Below are 27,762 nucleotides of genomic sequence, written 5' to 3'. Positions count from 1 at the left end.
GATTTTGGTCTGTAAGTGTCGCTTTAAGGATGGCCCACGGCGCCTGATGGCGATCTGTGGTTCGAGGTGGCAGCGTCTCGCCGTTTCAAGTTGAAAACTTCCACATTTCAGGCTCTGTTGACCCAGGAAGTCGTCAGAGAACAGAGAACTTTCAGAAGAAGTCGGCATGAAGAGTTTATTCGGACATTCCATTGTTAACGGACATTTTGTAATGAAAGAACGTGCGGGCAGAGTCGCATGTTGGGCCGGACCGACAGAAAAACACCTCCATTGGAAACCTTAACGGGCAAGTTGGAACATGCCCAAGCTGTTAAACAATTTCTCAGTTACTCACTTGTTGAAAGCCATCAAAAGCCGCCTGAATTTTACAAATGGTTTTCAACACGGAGGTGTTTTTCCTGTCGCGGCGCACACAGATTTGCCGAGTCATCACGGAAACGACTCGGCGAATTTGTGCGCACGTCTTTCATTAAAAAATGTCCTTAAACAGTGGAATGTCCGCATAAAGTCCTCATGCCGGCTTCTTCTGAATCTTCTCTGTTCTCTCATGACATCCTGGGTGAATTAAGCCTTAAATTAGGATGTTTTCAGGTCGAAACAGGCTGACGACGGCGCCTGGAAGCGCTGCACGACGTCCCGCCCCATGGGAAGTCCTTACACCAACAGAAACACCCCATAATCTCTCATCAGCTGTTAAACTTTTCACCGAAAAGCAGCTTAATTTCTCGAATAGTGTCCACTCGGATATTCCTCACAGGTCCAGAAAAAATTTTGATAAAGCAATGCACGCCGTCTCGAGCAGCGTGTGAAACAAAGGAATTCAGCTGAGAGGGCGGGACCACATCTCACTCAAGGCCTGCCCACAGGGAAATGACGTCACCGACACGCGTGAAAAAACTCACGCATGCGCACGAGGGTTCAAGCATGATTGGTGTAATCGCATGTCATTCAAATCCATATAGTTAAAAAAAAATAATAAAAGGGTCGGTTTATTATCTAATAGACCTCGTATATATGGTTATAATAACTACAAGAAAAGAGGAAAAAAAAGGTGCATAAACAATTTAACTTACTCACAAAATTTCAAAACACAACCAAACACGTAACAGTGAACAGTGACAAAAAATGGTAAACCTAATCCTTCAACCTATAATGGGTAAATATATTATTTTTGTAAAGCCTTTTAAAACCAACTAGTGTACCAAGTATTTTTAGTATTATCAGGACAATTATTCCAAATATTAACACCCCTGACGGAAACACAATGACTTTTAACAGTAGTACGGATCTTCAGTTTCTCAAATAATAATGTTCCTCTCAAACTGGAGCTGGAGTCTCTCATTTTAAACAGATTCTGGACATGTAGAGGCAAAAGCTCATTTTTAACTTTATACATAATCTGTATTGTAATATAATCAACCAAGTCCCAGAATTTTAAAATGTGCAGACAAGCAAATAACAAATTTATTGGCTCTCGATATGGTTTATTATTGATAATTCTTATAGCTTTCTTTTGCAACAGAAAAACTGGTTTAGTATTAGTTCTGTATGTATTTCGCCAAACCTCGACACAATATGTCATATATGGAACAAGTAATGCATGATATAAAGTGGTCAATGCATGTTGGGTGAGGACGTACTGGGCTTTATGCAGAATTGCAATGGCTTTTGACATTTTAGTTTTAACATAGTTAATATGTGTTTTCCAGCTTAATCTATCGTCAATATGAACACCAAGAAATTTTGTATCTGTTACAATTTCAATATCATGTAGTAATAGTTTTTTGCTTAAATTCCTGGACTTATTCCCAAATATGATACACTTAGTTTTACCAAAATGGAGCAATAATTTATTTAAATCAAACCATTTTTTAAATTTATGTAATTCGTTCTCCATCTTGTCCAGGAGGTGTCCCAAATGATCCCCACTACAAAACACAGTCGTATCATCCGCAAATAAAATACAACTTACATACTTAGAAACCAAACATATATCATTAATATACAAAAGGAACAACAGTGGCCCAAGGACTGAACCTTGGGGCACCCCACAAGTAATCTTTAAAAACTCAGAATTTGTCCCACCAAAGTGGACACACTGATACCTACTGTCTAAGTAGCTCGTTATCCAGTCATGTGCCAATCCCCCGATACCATACTTCTGTAATTTCTCCAGTAGCAAGGTATGATCTATAGTATCAAATGCTTTCTGTAAATAAAAAAACAAAAACAAAAAAAAAAAAACAAAAACAAAAAAACCCTACAGTATATTGCTTATTTTCAATCACGTTGGTAATTTGTTCAATGAAATCCATCACGGCCAGCGAAGTAGTGCGATTCTTTCTAAAACCGTATTGCTGCTAACTAAGGATATGATGTTTAGTGAAAAAAAAATCATTTAACCTAATTTCAAATACCTTTTCCAGAATTTTGGAAAATTGTGGTAAGCGGGAGACTGGCCTATAATTGCAAAAAAACATGCGTGTCAGCAGATTTGAACAATGGGATCCCTTTAGCTATTTTCATTTTGAAGGGAAATTTCCCAGTCATTAATGACAAATTACAGATATATGTTAAAGGTTTAACAATGGAATCAATAATATTTTTAACCAAAAACATATCAAAACAGTCACTATCAGTTGATTTTTTTCCCCTTACGTTTGTGAACTATATCAATCATTTCTTTTTCATCCGTTCCTCTAATGAACATTGAATCACAAACTGTTTCTATTGTTTTGCTGTGATTCAAGGAGCACTTTTTGGAAGGAACAATTGAATTTGCTAAGTTTTTACCCATGTTAACAAAATAACCATTAAAATGATCTGCTATAGCTTTGTTTTCTTTAACAATTGTGTTTGACAACTTTTTTCTTATTTATGATTTCATTTAAGAACCTCCAAGTACCCTTTATATTCGTTTTGTTTTTTCCAATAAATCACTATAATACTGTCTTTTACACGAACACATACTGTTTGAGATTATTTAATGCTTCATACCCAAACTCATCATGTGATTATGATTCAAAGGATCACGAGTGAAGTTTTTTATTTTATTTTAAGGTGCCTGAGATTTATTTGAATGCTTTTTAAAATTTTAAACTACAATTTTAACAGTAACCAAATTCTCTGGAGGCCTTTGGAGAGGTTAACAATAAAATGAGTTACAATAAATATTTAAATTTGGGAAAAATATTGTGAGTGAATCAATTCTCTTCAAATCTCTTCAAATCTTTTATCTCTAATTAAGCAGGACTACTTTGTACTTTCACAGTTGAGCTATTCTGTTATGCATTTTTGCTTCAACTACATCTGAACCTCATGCTAAGCATGGTCCAACTTCATGCTGCTATCCTTATCATTTTCTGCGGGAGAAGTGACAAGCAGTAACAAGGCCTGGAGGATTTTCCTAACTGTGAAAAGATTTGCAACAGCACAAGCACACGCAGACACGTAATGATGCATCATCTGCCACAAACCAAGCCTTGGAGACTGTCTCGGGTACTTACAATCTCCTGTAGTTTCGTATTCATATTTAGGGGAGTAGGAGCTGTATCCAGCTGGCGTGCGAGTGCGTACGCTGAAGACGTACCAGGTGGCTGCTTTTAAACCTGAGATGATCACACTGGGAGCCTTGGTACGTGTGGATGAGTAGCTCAACTGCTCATGTTCCTGTGGGAGGGAGAAGAAAGGACGGGAAGAGTGTGATCCAAATCTCACAAGTAAGCGGCAATAAAACTCAGTAAAACATGCCAAGATTTCCTCATTTGTCCAGGAAGGATGCTGCGACGATTTTGAACAGTAATCGACTTTGGTTTGGATATTTTGCAAGTATGGCACTGTACAAACGTTCTGGCATTTCAGAATTTTAATGAATATGTATTTTGATGTTTTTCCATCACTAGCTTGCCAAAAAACAAAAACAAAACTATTTTGAAGTATCCAAACAATAATCTTCAAAGTAATGAATCAATTATGAAGTTTGTTTTTAAGCTTCAGTTCAGACAACACCAACAAATCAAAAGAATAGACAACACAAAGGCAACTGCCAATCATCACGCAAAAATAAAATAAAAATATATATATAAAAACCTGGCAAAATTGAACACAATTTCCATATTATATGCAGTCGACCTTCTAAATGAAAGGATGTTTTATTACCAAAAAGCAGTCTTATATACTGTAGATCTTGAAGCCCATTGGTCCTTGTCCTTTTACCCAGATTCTGTAACGTGAAGTGATTGAGTCCACGACTCCTTCACAGGTTAGTTCCCCATTCAGGGCTACTGACAGCTGGGTGGACTGACATAATGCAGATGAGAAGTGTCTTCCAAGGACACAAAAAACAAGTAGCATAAACAGAAATCAAACCCAGGTCTACATATTGGTAGCGAAACCACTTATCCCACTGAGCTACCTGCTGTACCTAAAAGACACAAATTCTTTTAAACAGTGAAAGTGACACATGTTATCCATTTCTATTTATTGAGAACTATTACCATTTTTTCCAGTACTCAAAGGTATTTGGGGCATTCAGTGCAATCAAGCTGCTTGGTGAATCACTTAAGTCAGTTAGTGTACCCCTTTTGTTCAAAACACCAGGGCCTTGTTCTTCATATGTGAACTACAGTGTATGCCAGATTCAGTTGATGAAATTCTCATCATGATCTTGGATCTTTGGATTTTTTGGTTCTTTGAAACAGATGTTGGGTTTACACTAACATATGCACAATGGTAAACATGGTTGTGAAAAGAGGGCCATATTTCACAAAGCCTAGATAACAGATTAAGCCAGGATTTCATCAAGTCTGAGGCAAATAAATTACCAGCTTGCTTGCTCCAAACTTGACAAAAAGCCAGGCTTACTTCATCCTAGCGTCTTTTCTGTTCAGTCTGCAGTCACTCAAATCAAATCAAATCAATTTTATTTATATAGCGCCAAATCACAACAAACAGTTGCCCCAAGGCGCTTTATATTGTAAGGCAAAGCCATACAATAATTACGGAAAAACCCCAACGGTCAAAACGACCCCCTGTGAGCAAGCACTTGGCAACAGTGGGAAGGAAAAACTCCCTTTTAACAGGAAGAAACCTCCAGCAGAACCAGGCTCAGGGAGGGGCAGTCTTCTGCTGGGACTGGTTGGGGCTGAGGGAGAGAACCGGGAAAAAGACATGCTGTGGAAGGGAGCAGAGATCAATCACTAATAATTAAATGCAGAGTGGTGCATACAGAGCAAAAAGAGAAAGAAACACTCAATGCATTATGGGAACCCCCCAGCAGTCTAAGTCTATAGCAGCATAACTAAGGGATGGTTCAGGGTCACCTGATCCAGCCCTAAATATAAGCTTTAGCAAAAAGGAAAGTTTTAAGCCTAATCTTAAAAGTACTCCAATTGTCCCAGTTATTGATCATGGGTGCAGATAATCATTTCAGATGGCTGACTCCAATTTGTCAAATCAAAGTCTCAGTTGTGTTTGAAGAACCTATTTAACAACATTTGTGTTGCAAGGATTAACAGATCCTGGACCAGCCAGTTTACCTTTGATCTTTTAAATGATATATGAAGAATGGTGCCCAGATGTCTTCACACACAGTTCAGCGTGGCATAAATTTGAAGCACTGAATTATATAACTCAGTGTTACATTCCACATTATGATGATAATGATGTCACATATCCCATGGTAGAAAGCAAAAAAAAACTATGTGCTATACATTGGCTCTGAAGCAACAGTTGGCATCTGAACAACCAGACAAATCAAAACGCAAGTAGAAATCATTCTACCTTCTCATAATATTTCATCTCATATTCAAGGACTGGCAGTGTTGTTTGTTCAGGTTGTTGCCATGAGAGGGCGATGCTGTTGGGAGAGGCCCAGTCCTTCTTCAGGGGTCCCACAAGTGATGGACCTGGATGGAAAACACAGCACATGTTTATCAGCTCCGATGTCTTAACTTTAGTCCTCAAGTTAAAGCACTCCCCCTATGTACTAGGGGGAATTACCTATGTACTAGGTAATAAAGCCCATGGCAATAAGACATTTTGTCCAAATGACCTTGCACTATATCTGATTGCATGACTGACTTCTGGCTAGCCTTACCAGGGTAACTATGGAATCCTCCTAAGGTTGGTCCAAAACAAGTTGAAGACCAAATTCCCTGACCTCTGTCAAAATTAATTTTTCATGGCAGTTTTGGGGCCAACCTTTGTTGACATATCAAGTTTGGCAGGAATCAGGAAAAGGACCTGAGAAGAGTTGGCCAACAAACAGAAGGGCATATATGACTTTGACCCAGTGACTGAATTTTGGTAAATTTGACAATGCTGGGCAATTCTGGAACCCACAACATATGTCTGCCAATGTTGATTCAAATCGTGAAAAACTTAAATTTTGATCTTTGACCCCCAATAAGCTTGACCCCAATTGGCCTTTGGCAAATTTGACCTTGCCTCAGCAATTCCAGAACCCACCTACATATCTCATGGACATCTGAGTGAAAATGGTAATTTTGACCTTTGACCAAAATTGTCATTACTTTTGCCCAATCAAACACTTTAAATCCAGTTCTGGGGTTGACTGTTATTCACATATTAAGTTTAATGGAAATTGACCAAAGGAGGTGGAGGAGAAAAACAAACTGATCAATCAATCAATCAATCAATTTTTTTATATAGCGCCAAATCACAACAAACAGTTGCCCCAAGGCGCTTTATATTGTAAGGCAAGGCCATACAATAATTATGTAAAACCCCAACGGTCAAAACGACCCCCTGTGAGCAAGCACTTGGCTACAGTGGGAAGGAAAAACTCCCTTTTAACAGGAAGAAACCTCCAGCAGAACCAGGCTCAGGGAGGGGCAGTCTTCTGCTGGGACTGGTTGGGGCTGAGGGAGAGAACCAGGAAAAAGACATGCTGTGATGAAATCACATATTGGTATTTGACCCCAGTTTGATGGAAACTGATGAAAGCATTTTGGGAGAAGAAATGAACAATAACAATAACAACAACAAACAAACAAAACAATCATACAGACAAACATTTCTCAAATTCTAGTATGATTATAGTATGATAGACTGTGGTTAAAATAAGTATTGAACACGTCACCATGTTTTTTTTTCAGTAGATATATTTCTAAAGGTGCTATTGACATGAAATTTTCACCATATGTTGGTAACAACCCAAATAATACAGGCATGTAAAGAATCCAAACCATAGATGTCCAGAAATTAAGTTATGTGCAACAATATGAAATGACAGGGAAAAGTTATTGACACCTGAAGAAAGGGAGGTGCAAAAAGGCATGGAAAGCCAAGACACCAGCTGAATTCTATCAGTAATTACAAAGAAATCCTGCCCCTTGTCTGTGCAAATTAATATCAACTAGTTCAGTCCAAACTGGTGGCTTATAAAAAGGTGTCTCATTACCAAGGTGTCACACAAGAAAAGTCTCATATTGGGTAAAAGCAAAGAGCTCTCTCAAGATCTTCACAAACTTATTGTCTCAAAACATACTGATGGCAATGGTTACAGAAGGATTTCTAAACTTCTGTAACTCCAGTGATCAATGTTGGAGTCATAATGTGAAAGTGGAAAGAACCTCATTTCACCATCAATCAGCCAGGTACTCCTCACAAGACTTCTGACAGAGGACTGAAAAGAATTATCAGAAGAGTTGTCCAAGACCCAAGGTCCACTTCAGAAAGACCTGGAATTTTCAGGTACAACTGTTTTAAATAAAACAATAAGTAATGAACTCACCGCCATGGTTTGTATTCACGCTCACCACACAAGACTCCATTACTGAACATTTAGACAAGCCTGTGAAATACTGGGGGAAAATAGTCTGTTCAGATCAGACCAAAATCGAACTCTATGGATGGCATAATACACACCATAAATGGCACTGCACATCACCCCAAAAACACTGTACCAACAGTGAGGTTTGGAGGTGGGAACATTGTGGTGTGGGACTGTTTTTTCAGTTTTTTAGCACTGGCAAACTTTATATAACTGAAGGAAGGATGAATGGAAAAATGTAGGGCTGAAATGATTAGTCGAGTAACTCGAATAATTTGGTTACAAAAAATGTTCGAGGCAAATTCTGTGCCTCGAAGATTTATTTAACGTTGTAGTACATATGCCAGGCCTGTGTGTGGCGCTGCAACATTTGCAGGAAAAAAAAAACAAGACTGGAGCATAACAGCTAATCAAATTAGCAACGATAGCTACTGCTTTCCAATGTGACACATAGAATAAAATAAAGCCTTTTAAGAGAAAGATGGTCCACGCTGATCATCTGAAATAGACTTACTGTTGCATTTAAAGCGAAGCATTGTGTTTGTCTGTTTTTAAAAAACACACGGTCTGCTCTACGTGGGGAGGGACTATTGACCTGGCGGCTGGCTGCTGCCTCTGCCCAGTGTGAGGGGCTCTCAGACCGGGCGAGTCACAGCTCTGTCCCCGGCTACACTGACAAACAGCAGAAGTCCACTCTTTCTTCTGTTTACCTCAGACTCACACTGTTTCACTTTTTAATTTTTGCTTTTTTGGGCCACACACAACACTCCACAAACACGGTGACTTAAACAAAATAATAATAAAAAAAAAACTGACTGCGAGGTCTGCATGTTCAACCTCCAGCTGAAATGTATCTGCTGAATTGCAGAGAAAGAGGGATTCAAAAAAAAAAAAAAATCACGCAGGGACCCAGTACATCAACCTTTGTAAAAAACAAAAACAACAACAACAAAAAAGTTAAATTTTACAAGTTGGAGAAACCAAAACAGAAAGCCACATCCCATTGCCATTTCAGCAAAATGCCAACACTTTGGCGCAGTGACATTGTGCCATTGCTGGACTATTGATGTTTAAAAACGCAAAAGTACTTTTTATCTGATTACTCGATTAATCGCTAGAATAATCGATAGAATACTCGATTACTAAAATAATCGATAGCTGCAGCCCTAGAAAAATGTACCAAGACATTGTTGATAAAGGTCTACCAGGATGATGAAAATGAAATGAGGATGGACATTTCAGCAAGACCGTGATCCCAAACACACATCCAAGGAAACTCTCAACTGATTTCAGAGAATGAAAATAAAGTTGCTAGAATGGCCCAGCAGATTAGCTAACTTGAATCCAATAGAAAATCTATGGAAAGAACTACAGAAAAAGAGGTCCACAGAACCTTCAGAATTTGAAGACTGTTTGCATGGAAGAATGGACCAAAATCACATCTGAGCAATGCATGCGAGTAGTTTCTCCATAAAGGAGGCATCTTGAAGCTGTTATTACCAGCAAAGGGGTTTCATACAAAGTATTAAATAAATTTCAGGCAGTATGTTCAATCCTTTTCTCTGTGGCATTCCATTTTATTACACATAACTTCATTCCTGTACTTTGTTTTGTTTTCTTTGCATGTATGGATTACTTGGGTTGTTTCCAACATCTGATGAAAATTTCATGTGAATATCACTTTTAGAAATATATTTACTGAGAAAATGGCGACGTGTTCAATACTTATTTTACCCACTGTATATAAACTCAGCTATAATCAGATATTGCAGAAAACATGCAAGCAATTCTTAGCAATACTTTTTCTTTTTTAAATAATAGGTTTAAATTTTTAACTCAATATTATTTCAAAGATTTTTTTAGACCAGTCCGATAAAAAAATAATATCCTGGATATGACATTTTCATGTACCAGTGTTAGATGTGCTCAAAACTATATATATATATATATATATATATATATACATATATATATATATTTTTTTTTTAAAGCTCTGCTGCTGTGATATGGGAGCTATGGAAATGGCTTGTGTTTGTGTGAGAACTGTTCGTCCTTGTGTGTGTGTGTGTGTGTGTGTGTGTGTGTGTGTGTGCCTTTGCTGCACATGTCATTGCAGACCCAAGATATTTGGCATCGAAGTTCATCTCACAACCCTTTTGCATGAGACCAGGGAGTGCTGACCTTGGCCTATTTTTATGGGTCAAATCCAGGCCAACTTGTGAAAATAGGCCTTTACCTCACAATTACTCAACACTGAACCAAAGTATGTGGGATATAAGGTCATCTCAAAGTCTCTGGCACCAACCTTGGCCTGTTAATTATGGGTCAAATCAGGGAGGACTCAAATGTCAGTGAGTGCTCAGATACATGTCTCTGTACTCAGTACCAATTTCTTGGGAGGTACAGGCCCTTTAAGACAGGTCTCTTTTAATACTCTCAGTGTTCCATGTGTATTTTTGTGTACCTTTTTACTTGCATACTGTATTTCATTTCAAACATTCATATCATCGTGTCTTATTATTACTACGCTTTAAAAGTTTACAGTGCATCTGGAAAGTATTCACAGCACTTCATTTTTTCCATATTTTATTTTACAGCCTTATTCGAACATAGATTAAATTTATTTTTCCCCTCCAAATTCTGCACACAATACCCCATAATGACAATGTGAAGCTCAAAATTGAGCTCAGGTGAATCCTGTTTCCAGTGATCATCCTTGAGATGTTTTGACAGCTTAAATGGAGTCCACCTGGGTCAATTCAGTTGATTGGACATGATTTAGAAAGGCATACACCTGTGAACATATAAGGTCTGGTCTGCTTGAAGCTTCTTCCTCAAATCATCAGAGGGAGTTTTTCATTACCGCTGTCACCTGTGTGCATGCTCTGGGGGTTGGTAAGGTTAGACCTTATTTGTGTGAAGCGCCTTGAGACAACTTTGTTGTGATTTGGCGCTATATAAATGAAAATAAATTGAAATTGAAGATCCCACAGTTGACAGTGGATGTCAGAGCACAAACCAAGAATGAAGGAATCGTCTATAGACCACTGAGACAGGATTGTCTTAAGGCACAAATCTGGGGAAAGGTACAGAAACATTTCTGCTGCTTTGAAGGTCCCAATGAGCACAGTGGCCTCCATCATCCATAAATGGAAGAAGTTCAGATCCACCAGGACTCTTCCTGGAGCTGGCTGCCCATCTAAGCTGAGCAATCAGGGGTGAAGGGCCTTAATCAGGGAGGTAACCCAGAACCCGATGGTCACTCTGTCAGAGCTCCAGCATTCCTCTGTGGAGAGAGCAGAACATTCCAGAAGGACAACTATCTCTGCAGCAATCCACCAATCAGGCCTGTATGGTACAGTGGCCAGACAGAAGCAAAATGCACATGGCAGCCTGCCTGGAGTTTGCCAAAAGCACCTGAAGGACTCTCATACCACGAGAAACAATATTTTCTGGTCTATTGAGACAAACACTAAACTCTCTGGTGTGAATTCCAGGTATCATGTTTGGAGGAAACCTGGCACTATCCCTACAGTGAAGCATGGTGGTGGCAGCATCATGCTGTGGGGATGTTTTTCAGCGACAGGAACTGGGATACTAGTCAGGATTGAGAAAAAGATGAATGCAGCAATGCACAGAGACATTCTGGATGAAAACCTGCTCCACAGCGCTCTTGACCTCAGACTGGGGCGACGGTTCATCTTTCAGCAGGACAATGACCCAAAGCACACAGCCAGATATCAAAGGAGTGGCTTCAGGACAACTCCGTGGATCTCCTTGAGTGGCCCAGCCGGAGCCCAGACCTGAATCTGATTGAACATCTCTGGAGAGATCTGCAAATGGCTGTGCACCGACGCTCCTCGTCCAACTAAACCTGAGAGGTGCTGCGAAGAAGAATGGACAAAACTTCCCAAAGATAGATGCACCAAGCTTGTGGCATCATATTCAAGAAGACCTGAGGCTGTAACTGCTGCAAAAGGTGCATCAACAAAGTACTGAGTAAAGGGTGTGAATACTTATGTACATCTGATTTCTTATTTTTTATTATAAATTTGCAAAAATTTCAAATAAACTGCTTTCATGTTGTAATTATTGTGTGTCGTGTGTAGAATTTTGAGGGAAAAATAATTTGACTTCATTGTGGAATAAGGCTGTAACATAAAATGTAGAAAAGGTGAAGCACTGTGAATACTTTCAGGAAGCACTGTGTCTCTTTTTTGTGTCTGAATTACATTAGCATTTCTGGATGTATCTTTGATGGTTAAATAATTGCACTGAGCTCCCAAGAGAAGTCGGCTATGTTTTTAAATTTTCTGAGTCTTTATTATAGAGTATGTAATTTACATTACACCTCTAGTGTTTTCAAAATGAAACTGACTGTGAATTTTGCTTACTATTCACTACACTAACCCCTCCCAAGGTGTATAATCAATGTATCTTTTCTGGACTTAATAAGGATAAGATAAAACTTTGTGGTTCTCCTGAAGGAAATTAAATTTAACAGCAAAAGAGAGATTGATATGTACTGTGGGCTTGTTTATATTATAAACCAGACTAAAGCATATTAGAATAATTTTCTACACCCGCTTAGGTGGAGCCTATCCCAGCAGTCATAGGGCAAGAAGAAGGGCTACACTCTAGACATCCAGTCTACTGCAGGACCACAGCTAGACAAACTCATTCACATGCACACCTCGGGCCAAATTCCATCCATCTATTTTCTATACCTATTCATTCCAGTTAAGGGTCAAGGTGAGGGGTGGCCTGGAGTCTATCCTAGCAGTCACAGGGCATGAGGCAGGACACACCCTGCACAGGATGCCAGTCTATCACAGGGCCCATGGAGTCACACAAACACATGCACAGTTGCACGTACTCCTATGGCCAGTGTTGCCACAGTTATTTTTAAAAGTTACTTTATTAATTACTTTTTTTAGTTACTTGATATTGTTACTTCATTAGCAGCTTTATGCAGTTAGTTTATTAGGAGCTGCTGACAACTTGTAACTAATAAGTAATGTAACTAATGTTACTCTTAAGATTGAGCAATGAGCAAAGTAACTCGTCAGGAAAGTAAGTAATAGTTACTTTTCTAAGTGCTCAACCTTAAACAACCAAGTTAGATTAGCTGTTACATTATTAGTTACATTCAGCAGCTGCTGACAAGTTGTCCGCAGCTGCTAATGAAGTAAATGTAAAAAGTAACTGTAAAATGTAACTGTTTAAAATGACTAAGTCATTTTTCAAAGTTACTGTGGCAACACTGCCTACGGTCAATTTTAAAGTTTTCCAATTCATCTAACCTGCATGTCTTTGGATGTGGGAGGAAGCCACAGCACTCAGAGGGAATCCATGTGAACATACACTATGTTGTCAATTCACATTATATGTCATGATATTTCCATATACTCTTAAAGTACCATCAGTTGTTTAACCTTTGGTATGTTGACCCAGAAATCAAGGAAAAAAGGGTAAAGTAGGTGCTGATTCTCATCCAAGTTGCTTCACATTCTGTCTCAAACCTGCCCAGTGCGTATGGGAGGTCACTGTCTGATGAGGCCAACAAGATCACCAAGCTGGACACCCTCCAGTCCCTGACTGCACTTTGAAATCCAGGATTGGTGACAAAGGCAGCTCTGACGGAGTCAAACACTCACTGGGAACAGGTCTGACGTGATGCAGATAATGTGGACACAGCTGTGCGCCCTCTTTTACTGGCAGTGGACAAGGGCAAATGCCCACACGGACGAACACACACTATTTACACATTAACAAAAACAAATAATATTAACATAATTGCATGCTTATATATATACGAGGTCTATTAGAAAAGTATCCGACCTTATTATTTTTTTCAAAAACCATATGGATTTGAATCACGTGTGATTACATCAGACATGCTTGAACCCTCGTGGGCATGCGAGAGTTTTTTCACGCCTGTCGGTTACGTCATTCGCCTGTGGGCAGTCTTTGAGTGAGGAGTGGCCCACCCTCTCATCGATTTTTTCATTGTTTAGGAATGGCTCAGAGACTGCTGCTTTGTTTGATCAAAATTTTTTAAAAACTGTAAGGCACAACTGAGTGGACACCATTCGATAAATTCAGCTGGTTTTCGGTAAAAATTTTAATGGCTGATGAGAGATTTTGGTCTGGTAGTGTCGCCGTAAGGACGGCCCACGGCGCCTGACGGCGATCTGTGCTTCGAGGCAGCGTCTCGCCGTTTCAAGTTGAAAACTTCCACATTTCAGGCTCTGTTGATCCAGGAAGTCGTCAGAGAACAGAGAACTTTCAGAAGAAGTCGGCATGAGGAGTTTATTCGGACATTCCATTGTTAACGGACATTTTGTAATGAAAGAACGTGCGGGCAGAGTCACATGTCGGGCCGGACCCGACTGTGGGGGGGTCGCGACAGGAAAAACACCTCCATTGGAAACCTTAATGGGCAAGCTGGAACATGCCCAAGCTGTTAAACAATTTCTCAGATACTCACTTGTTGAAAGCCATCAAAAGCCACCTGGATTTTACAAATGGTTTTCAACACGGAGGTGTTTTTCCTGTCGCGGCGCACACAGATTTGCCGAGTCATCACGGAAACGACTCGCCGAATTTGCTCGCACGTCTTTCATTACAAAATGTCCTTAAACAGTGGAATGTCCGCATAAAGTCCTCATGCCGGCCTCTTCTGAATCTTCTCTGTTCTCTCACAATGTCCTGGGTGAATTAAGCCTTAAATTAGGATGTTTTCAGGTCGAAACAGGCCGACGACGGCGCCTGGAAGACGTCCCGCTGTGTGGGAAGTCCTTACACCTACAGAAACACCCCATAATCTCTCATCAGCCGTTAAACTTTTCACCGAAAACCAGCTTAATTTCTCGAATAGTGTCCACTCGGATATTCCTCACAGGTCCAGAAAAAATTTTGATAAAGCAACGCGCGCCGTCTCGAGCAGCGTGTGAAACAAAGGAATTCAGCCGAGAGGGCGGGACCACATCTCACTCAAGGCCTGCCCACAGGGAAATAACGTCACTGACACGCGTCAAAAAACTCACGCATGCGCACAAGGGTTCAAGCATGATTGGTGTAATCGCACGTCATTCAAATCCATATAGTTAAAAAAAAAATAAAAGGGTTGGTTTATTATCTAATAGACCTCGTGTAGATTTCTGACGTCTGCTAATCTGGATCTGGATCACCTCCAAAATTTAATGGAGTCTTCCATGCCATATGTATCTGTGTTGAACAGTTTGTCAAAATCTGTGAAGTACTTTTGAAGTAATCCTTCAAAGCGCATATAAAGAGATCCTGATCCAGAAGCTGGATCCAGATCACCTCCAAAATTTAATGGAGTCTTCCATGGCATAATATGTATCTGTGTTGAACATTTCCTCAAAATCTGTGAAGCAGTTTTGACATAATCCTTCAAAGCATATATAAAGTAAAATCTTGATCCAGAATCTGGATTCAGAGCTGAATCACCCTCAAAATGTAATGGAGTCTTCCATGGCCTAAGATGTATATGTGGTGAAAATGTGGTGATAATCCGTGAAGTAGTTTTGAGGTAATCCTTCAAAGCCTATGTAAAGTGAATCTTGATCCAGAATCCAGCTCCTGATCACCTCCAAAATTCAGTGGAGACTTCCATGCCATAATATCTATCTGTTGTACAAATTTGGTGAGAATCCGTGAAGTAGTTTTGACGTAATCCTTCAAAGCGTATATAAAGTGAAATCTTGATCCAGAATCTGGATTTGTATCCAAATCACCTCCAAAATTTAATGGAGTCTTCCATGGCCTAATACTGTATGTATATGTGGTGAAAATGTGGTGAGAATCTGTGAAGTAGTTTTGATGTGATCCTTCAAAGACTATATAAAGTGAAATGGTGAGAATCCGTGAATTAGTTTTGACATAATCCTTCAAAGACTATAAAAAGTGAACCTTGATCCAAAATCCGGATCCAGATCACCTGCAACATTTAATGGAGTTTTCCATGGCCTAATATGTATCTGTGGTGAGAATCTGTGACGTAGTTTTGACATAATCCTTCAAAGACTATAAAAGTGAACCTTGATCCAGAATCCGGATCCAGATCACCTGCAAAATTTAATGGTGTCTTCCATGGCCTAATATGGATCAGTGTTGAAAATGTCATCAGAATTCATCAAGTAGTTTTGACGTAATCCTTCAAAGCGTATATAAAGTGAATCTTGATCCAGAATGTGGATCCGGATCTGTATCTCCGCCAAAATTCAGTGGAGTCTTCCATGGCCTCACATCTATCTGTGGCGCAAATTTGGTGAGAATCCGTGAAGTAGTTTTGACGTAATCCTTCAAAGCATATATAAAGTGAAATCTTGAGCCAGAATCTGGATTCGGCTGCGGCTCACCTCCAAAATTTTATGGAGTCTTCCATGGGCTAATATGTATCTGTGATGAAACTTTGGTGAGAATCCGTGAAGTAGTTTTGACATAATCCTTCAAAGACTATAAAAAGTGAACCTTGATCCAGAATCCGGATCCAGATCACCTGCAAAATTTAATGGAGTCTTCCATGGCCTAATATGTATCTTTGTTGAAAATTTCATAAAAATCTGTGCAGTAGTTTTGACATAATCCTGCTAACAGTAATCCTTCAAAGCCTATATGAAGTGAAATCTTGATTCAGAATCCGGATCCAGATCACCTCCAAAATTTAATGGGTTCTTCCATGGCCTTATATCAATCTGTGTTGAAAATTTCATCAGTTTCGTAGTTTGATGTAATTTTGCTCACAGACAGACAGACAGAAAAATAACCGTAGATGATTTATTATGTCCTTGAGAGACGTAATAAACCGCATGCATCAGCTGGAGTAGAAAAAGCCTTATTTTCCAGCTGTGCTGGTGGAAATGAGGTAGCAGCAATAAGCTAACACCGCTGACGTCTTATTAGCTGTTATTATTACGTATAACCTCTCATATGACCATTTTACTCAGAGGATGATTATGATTATATCCTTTGCTCCTTCTGTCCTGAGCAGTGGAGAAAAATCCTCTCAGGGGACTTTTATCTTATCTAACTCTGTCTAATGAGCCACTCAGTTGGGCCTGCTAAATTGCAATGATTCCTGCACTGCTTGTGCCAACTGGGTGTTAACAGAGGCAGCAGGGTTGTGTGGTTCACGGCTAGAGTCATGCAGTGAAAATATCAAACTAAAACACAGAAAGATGGTTTGCATCTGCTGTTAGCATATTGGCCCCTGATGGGGACCAATAAACATCTCCTAAATACAATCTCCCTCTGATTCCTAGATTAAAATCAGCCTCCCACTACAAGGCTCTGCAAAAAACACACAAACAAGTTGTGCACACACTATGCATGAACAACACACTCAGGCACATGAGAAACGCTCATATACATATTGCAGAGAGTTTCCATGTAAAAACAATGTGTTTGTTATAGAGTGAATGAAGCTCCATAGCAGCTCTGCTTACATGTCGAAACTGAACTCATATAAACTCAACTCAAAAACCAAGATCATTTTTCAATATTATATATCGTTTCCAATGCAGAGAAGATTTGATCTAAGCTGTGGTTTATAATGGTTTTCCGAGTCTGTCCTCCCACCCTTCCCCCCAAAATCCCATGAGCCATTTTTGGAAGCACCTTATTATGACTGACAGTTGCATTAAAAGTTAGCAAACATCGAGGTCTCCAGATTGTGGAAAAAGGGTCATGTCGGGTAAGGTGCAGGAGCATGCGATGATGCCCTGTGGTGCTGCTTCCACCACATCATGGAATGTCCCTAGATCCTGGATTGTAACCACACGGACAACTGATCCATCCCCATCCTTTGAATGTGGCCATCTGTCTGCTACAGTCAGGTGACCCCTTGATCTTCTGATCCCCTCAGCCTTTTCCATTCACTGGAGTTCTCAATACTGAGGTGGTTGCATGCTGGAAGACTGGACCTTTACATGGATACATTCAACAAAATTTGTCCCCTGCATTTAACCCATCATAATTACAGTTTGATACAATCCATTCACTAGGAGGAGTAGGCAGCCACAGTCTAGTGCCCGGGCACCAACTCCAGATGTAGAGACACTGTCTTGGTCCAGGGCAGAAGAAGGATCAGACCCTGATGTGTATGGGTTTGATGGTGGAAGACAACCAGAGTGCCTGGAGGAATTCCATGTAGATGTGTGATGGATGGACATGTAAAGGTGATCCTGGGGACCATTAACAGTGTGAAAACAAGAAGTCATCAGAGTGATGTGCACATCAGTGACACAGTGATAAGCAATTAATGCACCCATGTGTTTGCAATTATATGGATGGATATAAAAGCATGTGCAAAGTGATGCATAAAATGGCACTAACAATGGCTGCGTTAGCGTTGTTAAAGCACGTTGTAAATGGTGCAATCTGACATGAGCATGCACTCAGTGAACACAAGGATTTACTTGCAATCGAAGATAATTGGCTCATAAGTCGATTTTGATTACCAAGGCCACTGTTACTGGAGTTGCGCAGACAACTGCGGTCGGTCCAGAGCTCAATACGGCGAGGAGCCAGGGGTTGTCTGTGCCCACCAAGGTGCTGACCACAGTGAGCATCTTGGCATTATGGGCATTCCAGCGTGAGCTGGCTGATTGGTCAGGCGTGTGCCAGTCAACCTTACACCGAGCCACCAGCTGTGTGGAACACAATCATCCGAATCTCTTCCAGGTACATTTTGCAGCGAGAGCCAGTTTCCCCAATGTAATTGGAGCTGTTAACTGCACACATATTGCAATGAAGGCGCCATCACATGATGAGTTTGTTTTTGTTTGAATAGGAAACATTTTCATTCGATCAATATTCAAATCATGTGTGGTGTGCAAATGTGCATGAGGATGGGCATGGTGTGCAATGGGGGGCTGCTTGGTGGTTAAATAATAAGCGGTTTCTGATATGGGCGATATGGGCAGCCGCCCAGGGCAGCTTCTTATGTGGGGCAGCATGACCGACCCCCAGTCCCCCCAATGCATTGCAATAGCTGTAGCAGTGCCTACTGCTATACTCCACTTGTGAGTAATGAGCACCCTCTGCCTGGTGTGTGGTGCATGTAGATTTCTGCCATGGTCTGACAGACAGGTAACAGGTTCTGGAGGTTTGAAGGGGGTTTTGTTGTGTTGGTGTTGGCAACTGTCAATCTGGCAACCCTGGGGATGGGTGGGGGTAATAACCTATTCCGCTTCAGTGCGTATTATGGAACATGGAAAAGAAAAGGGCAAAGCCATCAGGTGCGCAGTTTAGGAAAAAGAGAAAAGAAGAAGAGGAGAAACGAGCAAAAGATAAAGGTAAGCAGAAGCTATGTCATTTCTTGTTGTGTGAAATGTGTTACGTAGGCTGTAACCTGCTGCACATTAAACTATATCTTGTTGTTCAAAGTACAGTACCAGCAAATAGGTTTTCTACAATGTTCATTTGTACATTTTAATTTGTATTTCTTGTTTGAAAAGTAATAGTGTAGTTAGTAGTCTCTTATTGAATCATTATCTCTTATTGAATTATTATTAATGAAGGATAGGACTTTACACAACAGTTGTGCAATTCATTTTGTTCCCCAAAATGTGAAATACTGTAAATTGTCCTATAAAAAGTTCAGACCTTCCTCCAGTTGTGCAGTGAGATTTATGTGTTTATCAAAGTGCCATTGTACACATAATTTCTCAAATGGTTTTATATTGGTGCAATTTAGAAATGCCTTATTTTTATTTTATTATTTTATTTTATTTCTACAGTATTTATTTTTTATTTGTATTTTATACTTTTAACTTACACAGTATTACAGTTTATTTTTGTCTTGATGTTTGTTTACAGTAATATTTTTATTGCATTTATTTTTTGTATTTATTTCTACATTATTTATTTTCTTATTTGTGTGTTATACTTTTAACTTACGCAGTATTAGTTTGTTTTTTGTTTTTGGTTATGTTTATAGTAATAAGTTTCTTCTACGTTTCTTCAAATATGCCTGTGATGGTGGGGGGGATCCTCCGTTAAAACCTGTCTGTCAGACAATGGCAGAAACCACACAGTAGGCAGAGGGCGCTTATTACCCCCCAAGTGGAGTAGCGCAGTATGCCTTGCTGCCGCGATTGCATTGGGGGGGCGCCGATGGGGTTGCTCGCCCAGGGCGCCAAACAGGCTAGGACCGCCACTGCTAATGGTAGCATTGGGTCACATTCCCAATTCGCAATGCTCTGGGTTATGCAGCTCAGAAAGTAAAGAGTACAAGTATGGCGATACAGAGTAAAGCCTTGCTCCCACATATACAATTCTGACCTTGATGGGCAAAAATTACACCTGACAAAGTTGTCATGGAGAATCTTGACCACATCTTTTATACTCACAAGACTTCTCTGTGATGATACCATGACCTTATTCTGATTCATCGTGACTGAACCAAGAACCACCATGGTCTTGTACAATGCCTCACTGGTGTATGAAGACTGTCGTAAGTTTGCGTAAGATTCTATCAAGTCTCTAATATGGTACAGTGCTGATAAAAATGTAACTCACATTTGATATGAATTGCTAACAATTTATAGGTTTACATAAAAGATGGTGACAAGACTGTAGAACTATAGCAAGAGGATTTTTAAAAGTTCCACAACAGTTCTAAATGTTAAAAACAGTCATGAACTGTCACTTGGTGGCACGTAATACCACCATGACTTATCAAGAGTATCCAAGACGCATCAAGACTACCCCTGGAACCCACCATGATTAGATACTCTTGGAGGTGTTGTGGTCAAAAACTGTATATGCGCAAAGTGGGCTTTGTTGGCATGCATTAGTGCAATGTTTCACAACCGTGTTCTGCTAAATGAAGCCCCCATCACACATAGCAAGAATGTGCAGGAACCAGCCTGACACAGCAAAAATTGCCATAATCGTATGCAGTTGGGAGGAAAAGAGATGTGGTCAGCAGTGTCAGAATGCATCCGGATTAACTCGTCCACACCTGCACGATGGCATCCAAAGCGTATGTAGACAACACCTTAGGTGACACAGACTGTCGTCAGACGGCCATAAAAGGCGCTGAAGACTGCCCGATGTCCAAACGTCTGGATGGCAAACACGGGACCAGAGTGGGAGGGAGCGCTATGTTCCTCCCATAACGGCTGAATGAGCAGCTACGTATATGTGTGCGCGTGTGTGTTTGGTGCACGTGCGTGTGTGCACACATGTGTGCATGTGTTGGTGGGGAGTGCATGTGTGTGCCATTGCCAGTTACTGTACACTGCTGACAGTGGGCCATGCTGTCCCATGCATCAGATGCAGCCCTTCCATGGAACTTTAATTTTTTTTGTGTGTGTGTTTTGGCTCACTTCAGCAGCACAACACAACTCTGTACACCGCGATGGTTGGATTATCACAAAGGATTTATTTTTGCGTGGTTGATTACAGCGCACAGCAGCCGGGTGAGAGGATTTTAACCACAGGCTGCGGTCCGGCTCCATGTTCACACCACACTGAGAAACACTCATGGGCTGCTGTTGGAGGTGAGATTCATATTTAAAAATGTTGTCATGGCCTGGCACAACAGTTCCATGTCATATCTCTTACAGTGTTAGAAGGTGATCATACGTGGTCTATTAGATAATAAACCGACCCTTTTATTTTTTTTTTAACTATATGGATTTGAATGATGTGCGATTACACCAATCATGCTTGAACCCTCGTGCGCATGCGTGAGTTTTTTCACGCCTGTCGGTGACGTCATTTCCCTGTGGGCAGGCCTTGAGTGAGAAGTGGTCCCGCCCTCTCGGCTGAATTCCTTTGTTTCACACGCTGCTCGAGACGGCGTGCGTTGCTTTATCAACATTTTTTCTGGACCTGTGAGGAATATCCGAGTGGACACTATTCGAGAAATTAAGCTGGTTTTCGGTGAAAAGTTTAACGGCTGATGAGAGATTATGGGGTGTTTCTGTCGGTGTAAGGACTTCCCACACAGCGGGACGTCTTCCAGGCGCCGTCGTCAGCCTGTTTCGACCTGAAAACATCCTAATTTAAGGCTTAATTCACCCAGGACGTCGTGAGAGAACAGAGAAGATTCAGAAGAGGCCGGCATGAGGACTTTATGCGGACATTCCACTGTTTAAGGACATTTTGTAATGAAAGATGTGCGCGCAAATTCGCCGAGTCGTTTCCGTGACGACTCAGCAAATCTGTGTGCGCCGCAACAGGAAAAACACCTCCGTGTTGAAAACCATTTGTAAAATTCAGGCGGCTTTTGATGGCTTTCAACAAGTGAGTATCTGAGAAATTGTTTAACAGCTTGGGCATGTTCCAACTTGCCCGTTAAGGTTTCCAACGGAGGTGTTTTTCCTGTCGCGACCCCCAGCGGTCGGGTCCGGCCCGACATGCGACTCTGCCCGCACGTTCTTTCATTACAAAATGTCGGTTAACAAAGGAATGTCCGAATAAACTCCTCATGCCGACTTCTTCTGAAAGTTCTCTGTTCTCTGACGACTTCCTGGATCAACAGAGCCTGAAATGTGGAAGTTTTCAACTTGAAACGGTGAGACGCTGCCGCCTCGAAGCGCAGATCGCTGTCAGGCGCCGTGGGCCGTCCTTAAAGCGACAGTTACAGACCAAAATCTCTCATCAGCCGTTAAAGGTTTTACCGAAAACCAGCTGAATTTATCGAATGGTGTCCACTCAGTTGTACCTTACAGTTTTGAAAAAATTTTGATCAAACAAAGCAGCAGTCTCTGAGCCATTCCTAAACAATGAAAAAACGACGAGAGGGTGAGCCACTCCTCACTCAAAGACGTGAAAAAACTCTCGCATGCCCACGAGGGTTCAAGCATGTCTGATGTATTCACACGTGATTCAAATCCATATGGTTTTTGAAAAAAATAATAAGGTCGGATACTTTTCTAATAGACCTCGTATAACAGCGGTGAAATCTGTTCAGCTCTGAGCCTGATGTGCGCAATGACGTGCTACTGTGCATGAGACCACAGAGAGGAGCAGCTGACAGTGGTATATACAGATATGATGGAGACAATAGTTCACATTATTTAAATCGCCCCCGGGAAGGAATGGACAAATATCTTTACTGTAAGGTCTACTGTGGATTTTGTGCTCTGGGGGACATTGGAGGTGGACATTATTATACGTGGCATGTGCAGGTCATACCGGCAGGATTTGCCATGCCGGTTCCATCTTGAAGTTCCCTCGTATGCGCTCAAATCATTTCAGATCCTGTTTTACCACCATCAGAATATGTAAATTGTGGTCAGTTGGTGCTCAGATTGCACATGGACCACTGTAGGATAATTGTCCCATCTCAACGGTGCCCTGAGGGTTTTGGACATGTGCAACACACTCAGGGCAGCCGGCGGATTGGGACCAACTGTGTGAACTCTCACAGATGGCTGTCAGAATGTTTTCGAACTGCAACTGGACACTTTTTGGATGTGCGCCAAATTGTCATCCTGACGCCATTCGGCCTCATTCTGGCTATGTGTGACGGGGGTATGAGCAATGGAACACACTTGGCTGAGCTCATCTACTCTGATTAGTTTAGGAACAAATATAAAATGTGAATGTTGGGTCCCGAGGACAAGGACTGGGAACTACTTCATTAGTGCATGGGAATTTAACTGCATGTTACTTGAAAAACAATAAATATGCTCTTAATACTGGTCTTTCATTGAAAATATGTATTTTTCTTGAGTGTTATCCACCTCTGGATAAGGTGCAGTTAGCATGATTTAAGGTTACGGGTAGTCGTAAAAACAGATTTAGCTACACAACCACTGGAGACTTGTAACAATGGGGTATTAACATCAAGAGGTCTCATTAAAGAGCAGATCTGTGTACTTGTATTACAATACATTTAGACAGAATTTCATCGAGGCAGAATCAAATCACAGTGCTTTGTGTCTCGCTGTGTGTGAGCACAGTGGGAACATAATGTATAATTGTAAATGCAGGAACATGAAACACATCCTCATCTCCAGGCGCTGAAGAGAAGCTTTCAGGACACACGACACACAGCAATCGTCTTTAATGATTCTCCGTGGGTTATTAGAGCTGCTGCATGAAATCTGCCAGAGGACCTTGCTCTGTTTCTTTGAGACGCAGGATCATTGAAAAGCCATTAGAAACACCAGTCAATTACAATGCCCGATGGATGGATTTTCCAGTCAAGCGTGGTTAAGCCCAACATAAACTAATGGGGAGTCTTTAAATGAGCTTGACCTGCATATGATTTTAATTAGCTTTCCTGCCCTAAAGGCTTCCATTAACTGTTTAAAAAAAATCAATAACGCCAGTATTGATGCAGTGCAAGAGCTTAAACAATGTCCTAACACTTCAATGATTCAGTGCTGATGGAGAGATAGGACGAGAGACAAAAAAAGAGAGACAGGCACACAATACAGACACTCTTGTTTACAGCAGTCATATTGATATGTCTGTCTTTGCTGGATGTCTGCTTGTGTTTTTCTTGTAACCCATCATGATCTTTCACACTGCACCTGCAAGGGAGAATACAATGGAAACAAACACACAAACTGCATAAAACACACAAATATTATCTTCAGTTCAATCCGTATTGGCCACACTCACTATTATCTCACACAATTCCAAGTGATGCTTGCCATCTTTAACTATATGGTGCCTTTGAGAAACACGTTGTGGTTGTTTGAGGGACCTAACTGAATGAATTGAAGTTCTCTGTGATGCCACCACTGGAACCTCAAGCAATCAGTTGTGCCAAGGATGCACTTGTAGAATCGTTAATGTTTATACACGTGTTTCTTTCTTCTTTTGTCTGTGACCACGATGCTGCTTTTACAAACCTGGGGCAAAAACTGAACTGACATGGGGTCTGCTCTTGGGATCATCATCATTACCCTTCATTAATGCTTGAGGTCATTTCTGCTGTATGGGTCATTTCCACTCTGTCACAGAGTCCCAGCATAAACAGAGACTTCAAAAAGACATGATGAGACCAAATACACTTCTGGTAAATGCAACTCTAATGGTCTGAGGAAGTCAAGGTGGGACGGCCTGTAACACTGTAATTCTAAGGCTCGGCAATTTGGCAAAAACTGTTATTATGAGATCTTTTATCTGTATTGATCAAAATCAGTAATCATTCATGATCTATTTTATAATTTAATAATGCAGCCATATCAGTATCCTGATATGACTGACAGCTGAGGACACTACAAAATTCATTCATGAAACTTTTAAGGGTTTTATAGTTAAAGCCCCCATCACACATAGCAAGAATGTGGAGGAACCTTGTCCGATACGGCAAATATTGCCATAATCTGACACAGTCGTGAGGAAAAGAGGTGTGGCCAGCCCTGTCGGAAGGCATCTGGAGTACTCGTCCACACCTGCATGATGGCATCCAAAACGTATGTAGACAACAGGAAGATGACACAGACTGCTGTCAGATGGCCATAAAAGGCGTTGCAGACTGCCCGATGTCCAAACATCTGGATGGCAAACACGGGACCGGAGCACTGTGTTCTTCACACGCATGTGTGCGTGTGTGTGTGGCACACGTGCACTCTGCACACACGTGTGGGGCTGCAATTATCACTCAGCCATGTGTGTGTGTGTATGTGTGTATGCATAATGCTGCATGGGATACTAAGCGTGCGCACTGGGCACACATACAAGTGTGTGCCACTGGACAGCATCGCTCAAAGTTTGCTGGCAGTTGGCCATGCTGTCCCATGTGTCACACAGAGCGCCTTTCCAGGGAACTTTCTTTTTTCTTGTTTGCTCACTTCAGGAGCACAACGCAACTCTGGACACTGCGATGTTGGATTATCACATGGGATTAAATTTTTTATTTTGGGTGAGAGAATTTTAACTGCTGTCCCAGCTTCACGTCCACCCTGCACTGTGAAACACACCTGGACCGCTGTTGGAGGTGAGAGTCATGTTTATTGATGGTGTAATGGCCTAGCACAAGTTCCATGTCATCTGTCCTCCAGAGACAGAAGGTGATCATTTATTACAGTGTGAGGTTCGTTCAGCTCTAAACCTGACGCGTGCAATGACGCATTACTGCGCACCATGGAGAGGTGCAGCTGCCCGTGTTGTGATGGAGACAATAGTTCACATTATTTAAGTTACCCAAGGGAAGGAATGGACAAATATCTGTACTGTAAGGTGTACTGTGGATATAACAGCCTGTTCAGATTTTCAGCTGTATGTGCGCAGTAGCACACAAAGTTTTCGGTTTGATAGCCGCTGTTCACATTCACTGTACATGATAATATTTCATAATTATTATTTCATAACAGTTCCTTTGCACTCCGGGGGTGGGGGGGGGGGGTGGTATTATTATGCATGGCACGTGCAGGTAATACTGGCAGGCTTTGCAGCGCCAGATCCATCTCGAGGTTCCTTCGTATGTGCTCAAATCTTTTCAGATCCCGTTTTGCCGCCATCAGAATATGTAAATTGCAGTCAGATGGTCGTCAGATTACACATGGATTGTCGGATAAGTGTCCCATCTTGACAGCACCCAGAGGGTTTTGAACATGTGCATCACACTTGGGGCCACCAGCCGATTTTGACAAACTATGTCGACTTCCGCAGATGGTCATCAGAACGTTTTGGAACTGAAATCTGACACTTTTCGGATGTGTGCCAAATCATAATTCCGATGCCATTCTGCATGATGTGTGATGGGGGTACACAAGGTTTGGACGAGGGGTATGTCTGTTTCTCCTTTCACAAATGTGCTTGACGGTACCTTGAGTACATAGAGTTTTACCAATCTCTCTTTATACAATCCCCCATGTCTTTATTTTGTTTTCCTGCTATATGTATCAGAGCAAATATAACCCTTGGTTAAAAATCTTTACCAACAATTTCCTCAGCTTTAGAGGATGACATACATTCACCTTTGCATTCACTTTTTGTGCCTCTCACAAGTTCCTTTTTTTTGTTACCCATTTCCAAGGCTTTCTTCAGCAACAGCAGCTCAAATAACACGTTGTGGTACGAAATGGTTGTCTACATTGATGCTCAAGCTAAAACTGCAATTGTTGTTCTCAGGTTTATTTCTGCTGTGTAACAGGCAGTGTTGGGCAAGTTACTTTAACAAAGTAATTAGTTATACAATTGTATGTAAACGTTTGGGCACCCCTGATGATTTTCCTTTATAAATCATTGGTTGTTTGGATCAGCAATTTCAGTTAAATATATCATATAGCAGACAAACAGTGATATTTGAGAAGTGAAATTAAATGTATAGGATTTACAGAAAGTGTGCAATAATTCTTTAAACAAAATTAGGCAGGTGCATAAATTTGGGCACCCCAATAGAAAAAAATACATCAATATTTAGTAGATCCTCCTTTTGCAAAAATAACAGCCTCTAAACGCTTCCTATAGCTTCCAATGAGAGTGTAGTTAAAGGTATTTTGGACCATTTTTCTTTACAAAACATCTCAGGTTTGTTGGTTTCCGAGCATGGACAGCCCACTTAAAATCACACCACAGATTTTCAATAATATTCAAGTCCGGGGACTGATATGACCATTCCAGGACATTGTACTTGTTCCTCTGCATGAATGCCTTAGTAGATTTTGAGCAATGTTTAGGGTCTTTGTCTTGTTGAAAGATCCAGCCTCGGCGCAACTTTAACTTTGTCACTGATTCATGAACATTGTTCTCAAGAATCTGCTGATATTGACTGGAATCCATGTGACTCTCAACTTTAACAAAATTCCCAGTACCTGCACTGGCCACACAGCCACACAGCATGATGGAACCACCTCCAAATTTTACTGTAGGTAGCAAATGTTTTTCTTGGAATGCTGTGTTCTTTTTCAGCCATGCATACTGCCACTTGTTACGTCCAAATAACTCAATTTTAGTTTCATCAGTCCACAGCACCTTATTCCAAAATGAAGCTGGCTTGTCCAAATGTGCTTTAGCATACCTCA

At 40.9% G+C, this 27,762-nt stretch overlaps 1 protein-coding gene across 2 annotated transcripts in view; it reads right to left on the bottom strand.

Annotated features, from left to right (window-relative positions):
• Positions 1-27,762, bottom strand: part of LOC117524148 (ephrin type-A receptor 6-like) — an 866,515-nt gene that overhangs the window by 165,810 nt on the left and 672,943 nt on the right. For both annotated transcript variants that reach the window (XM_034185882.1, XM_034185881.1), the window contains 2 exons: positions 5,782-5,906; positions 3,507-3,669 (listed from right to left, as the gene is read on the bottom strand). In XM_034185882.1, coding sequence (XP_034041773.1) covers positions 3,507-3,669; positions 5,782-5,906 — 288 coding nt within the window. The remainder of the gene's footprint in view (positions 1-3,506; positions 3,670-5,781; positions 5,907-27,762) is intronic.

Source organism: Thalassophryne amazonica, chromosome 14 (assembly GCF_902500255.1).
Source record: "Thalassophryne amazonica chromosome 14, fThaAma1.1, whole genome shotgun sequence".
Taxonomy (NCBI): Eukaryota; Metazoa; Chordata; class Actinopteri; order Batrachoidiformes; family Batrachoididae; genus Thalassophryne; species Thalassophryne amazonica.
The sequence above is the reverse complement of the archived record's forward strand: the minus strand, read 5'-3'. Positions and strand labels throughout refer to the sequence as shown.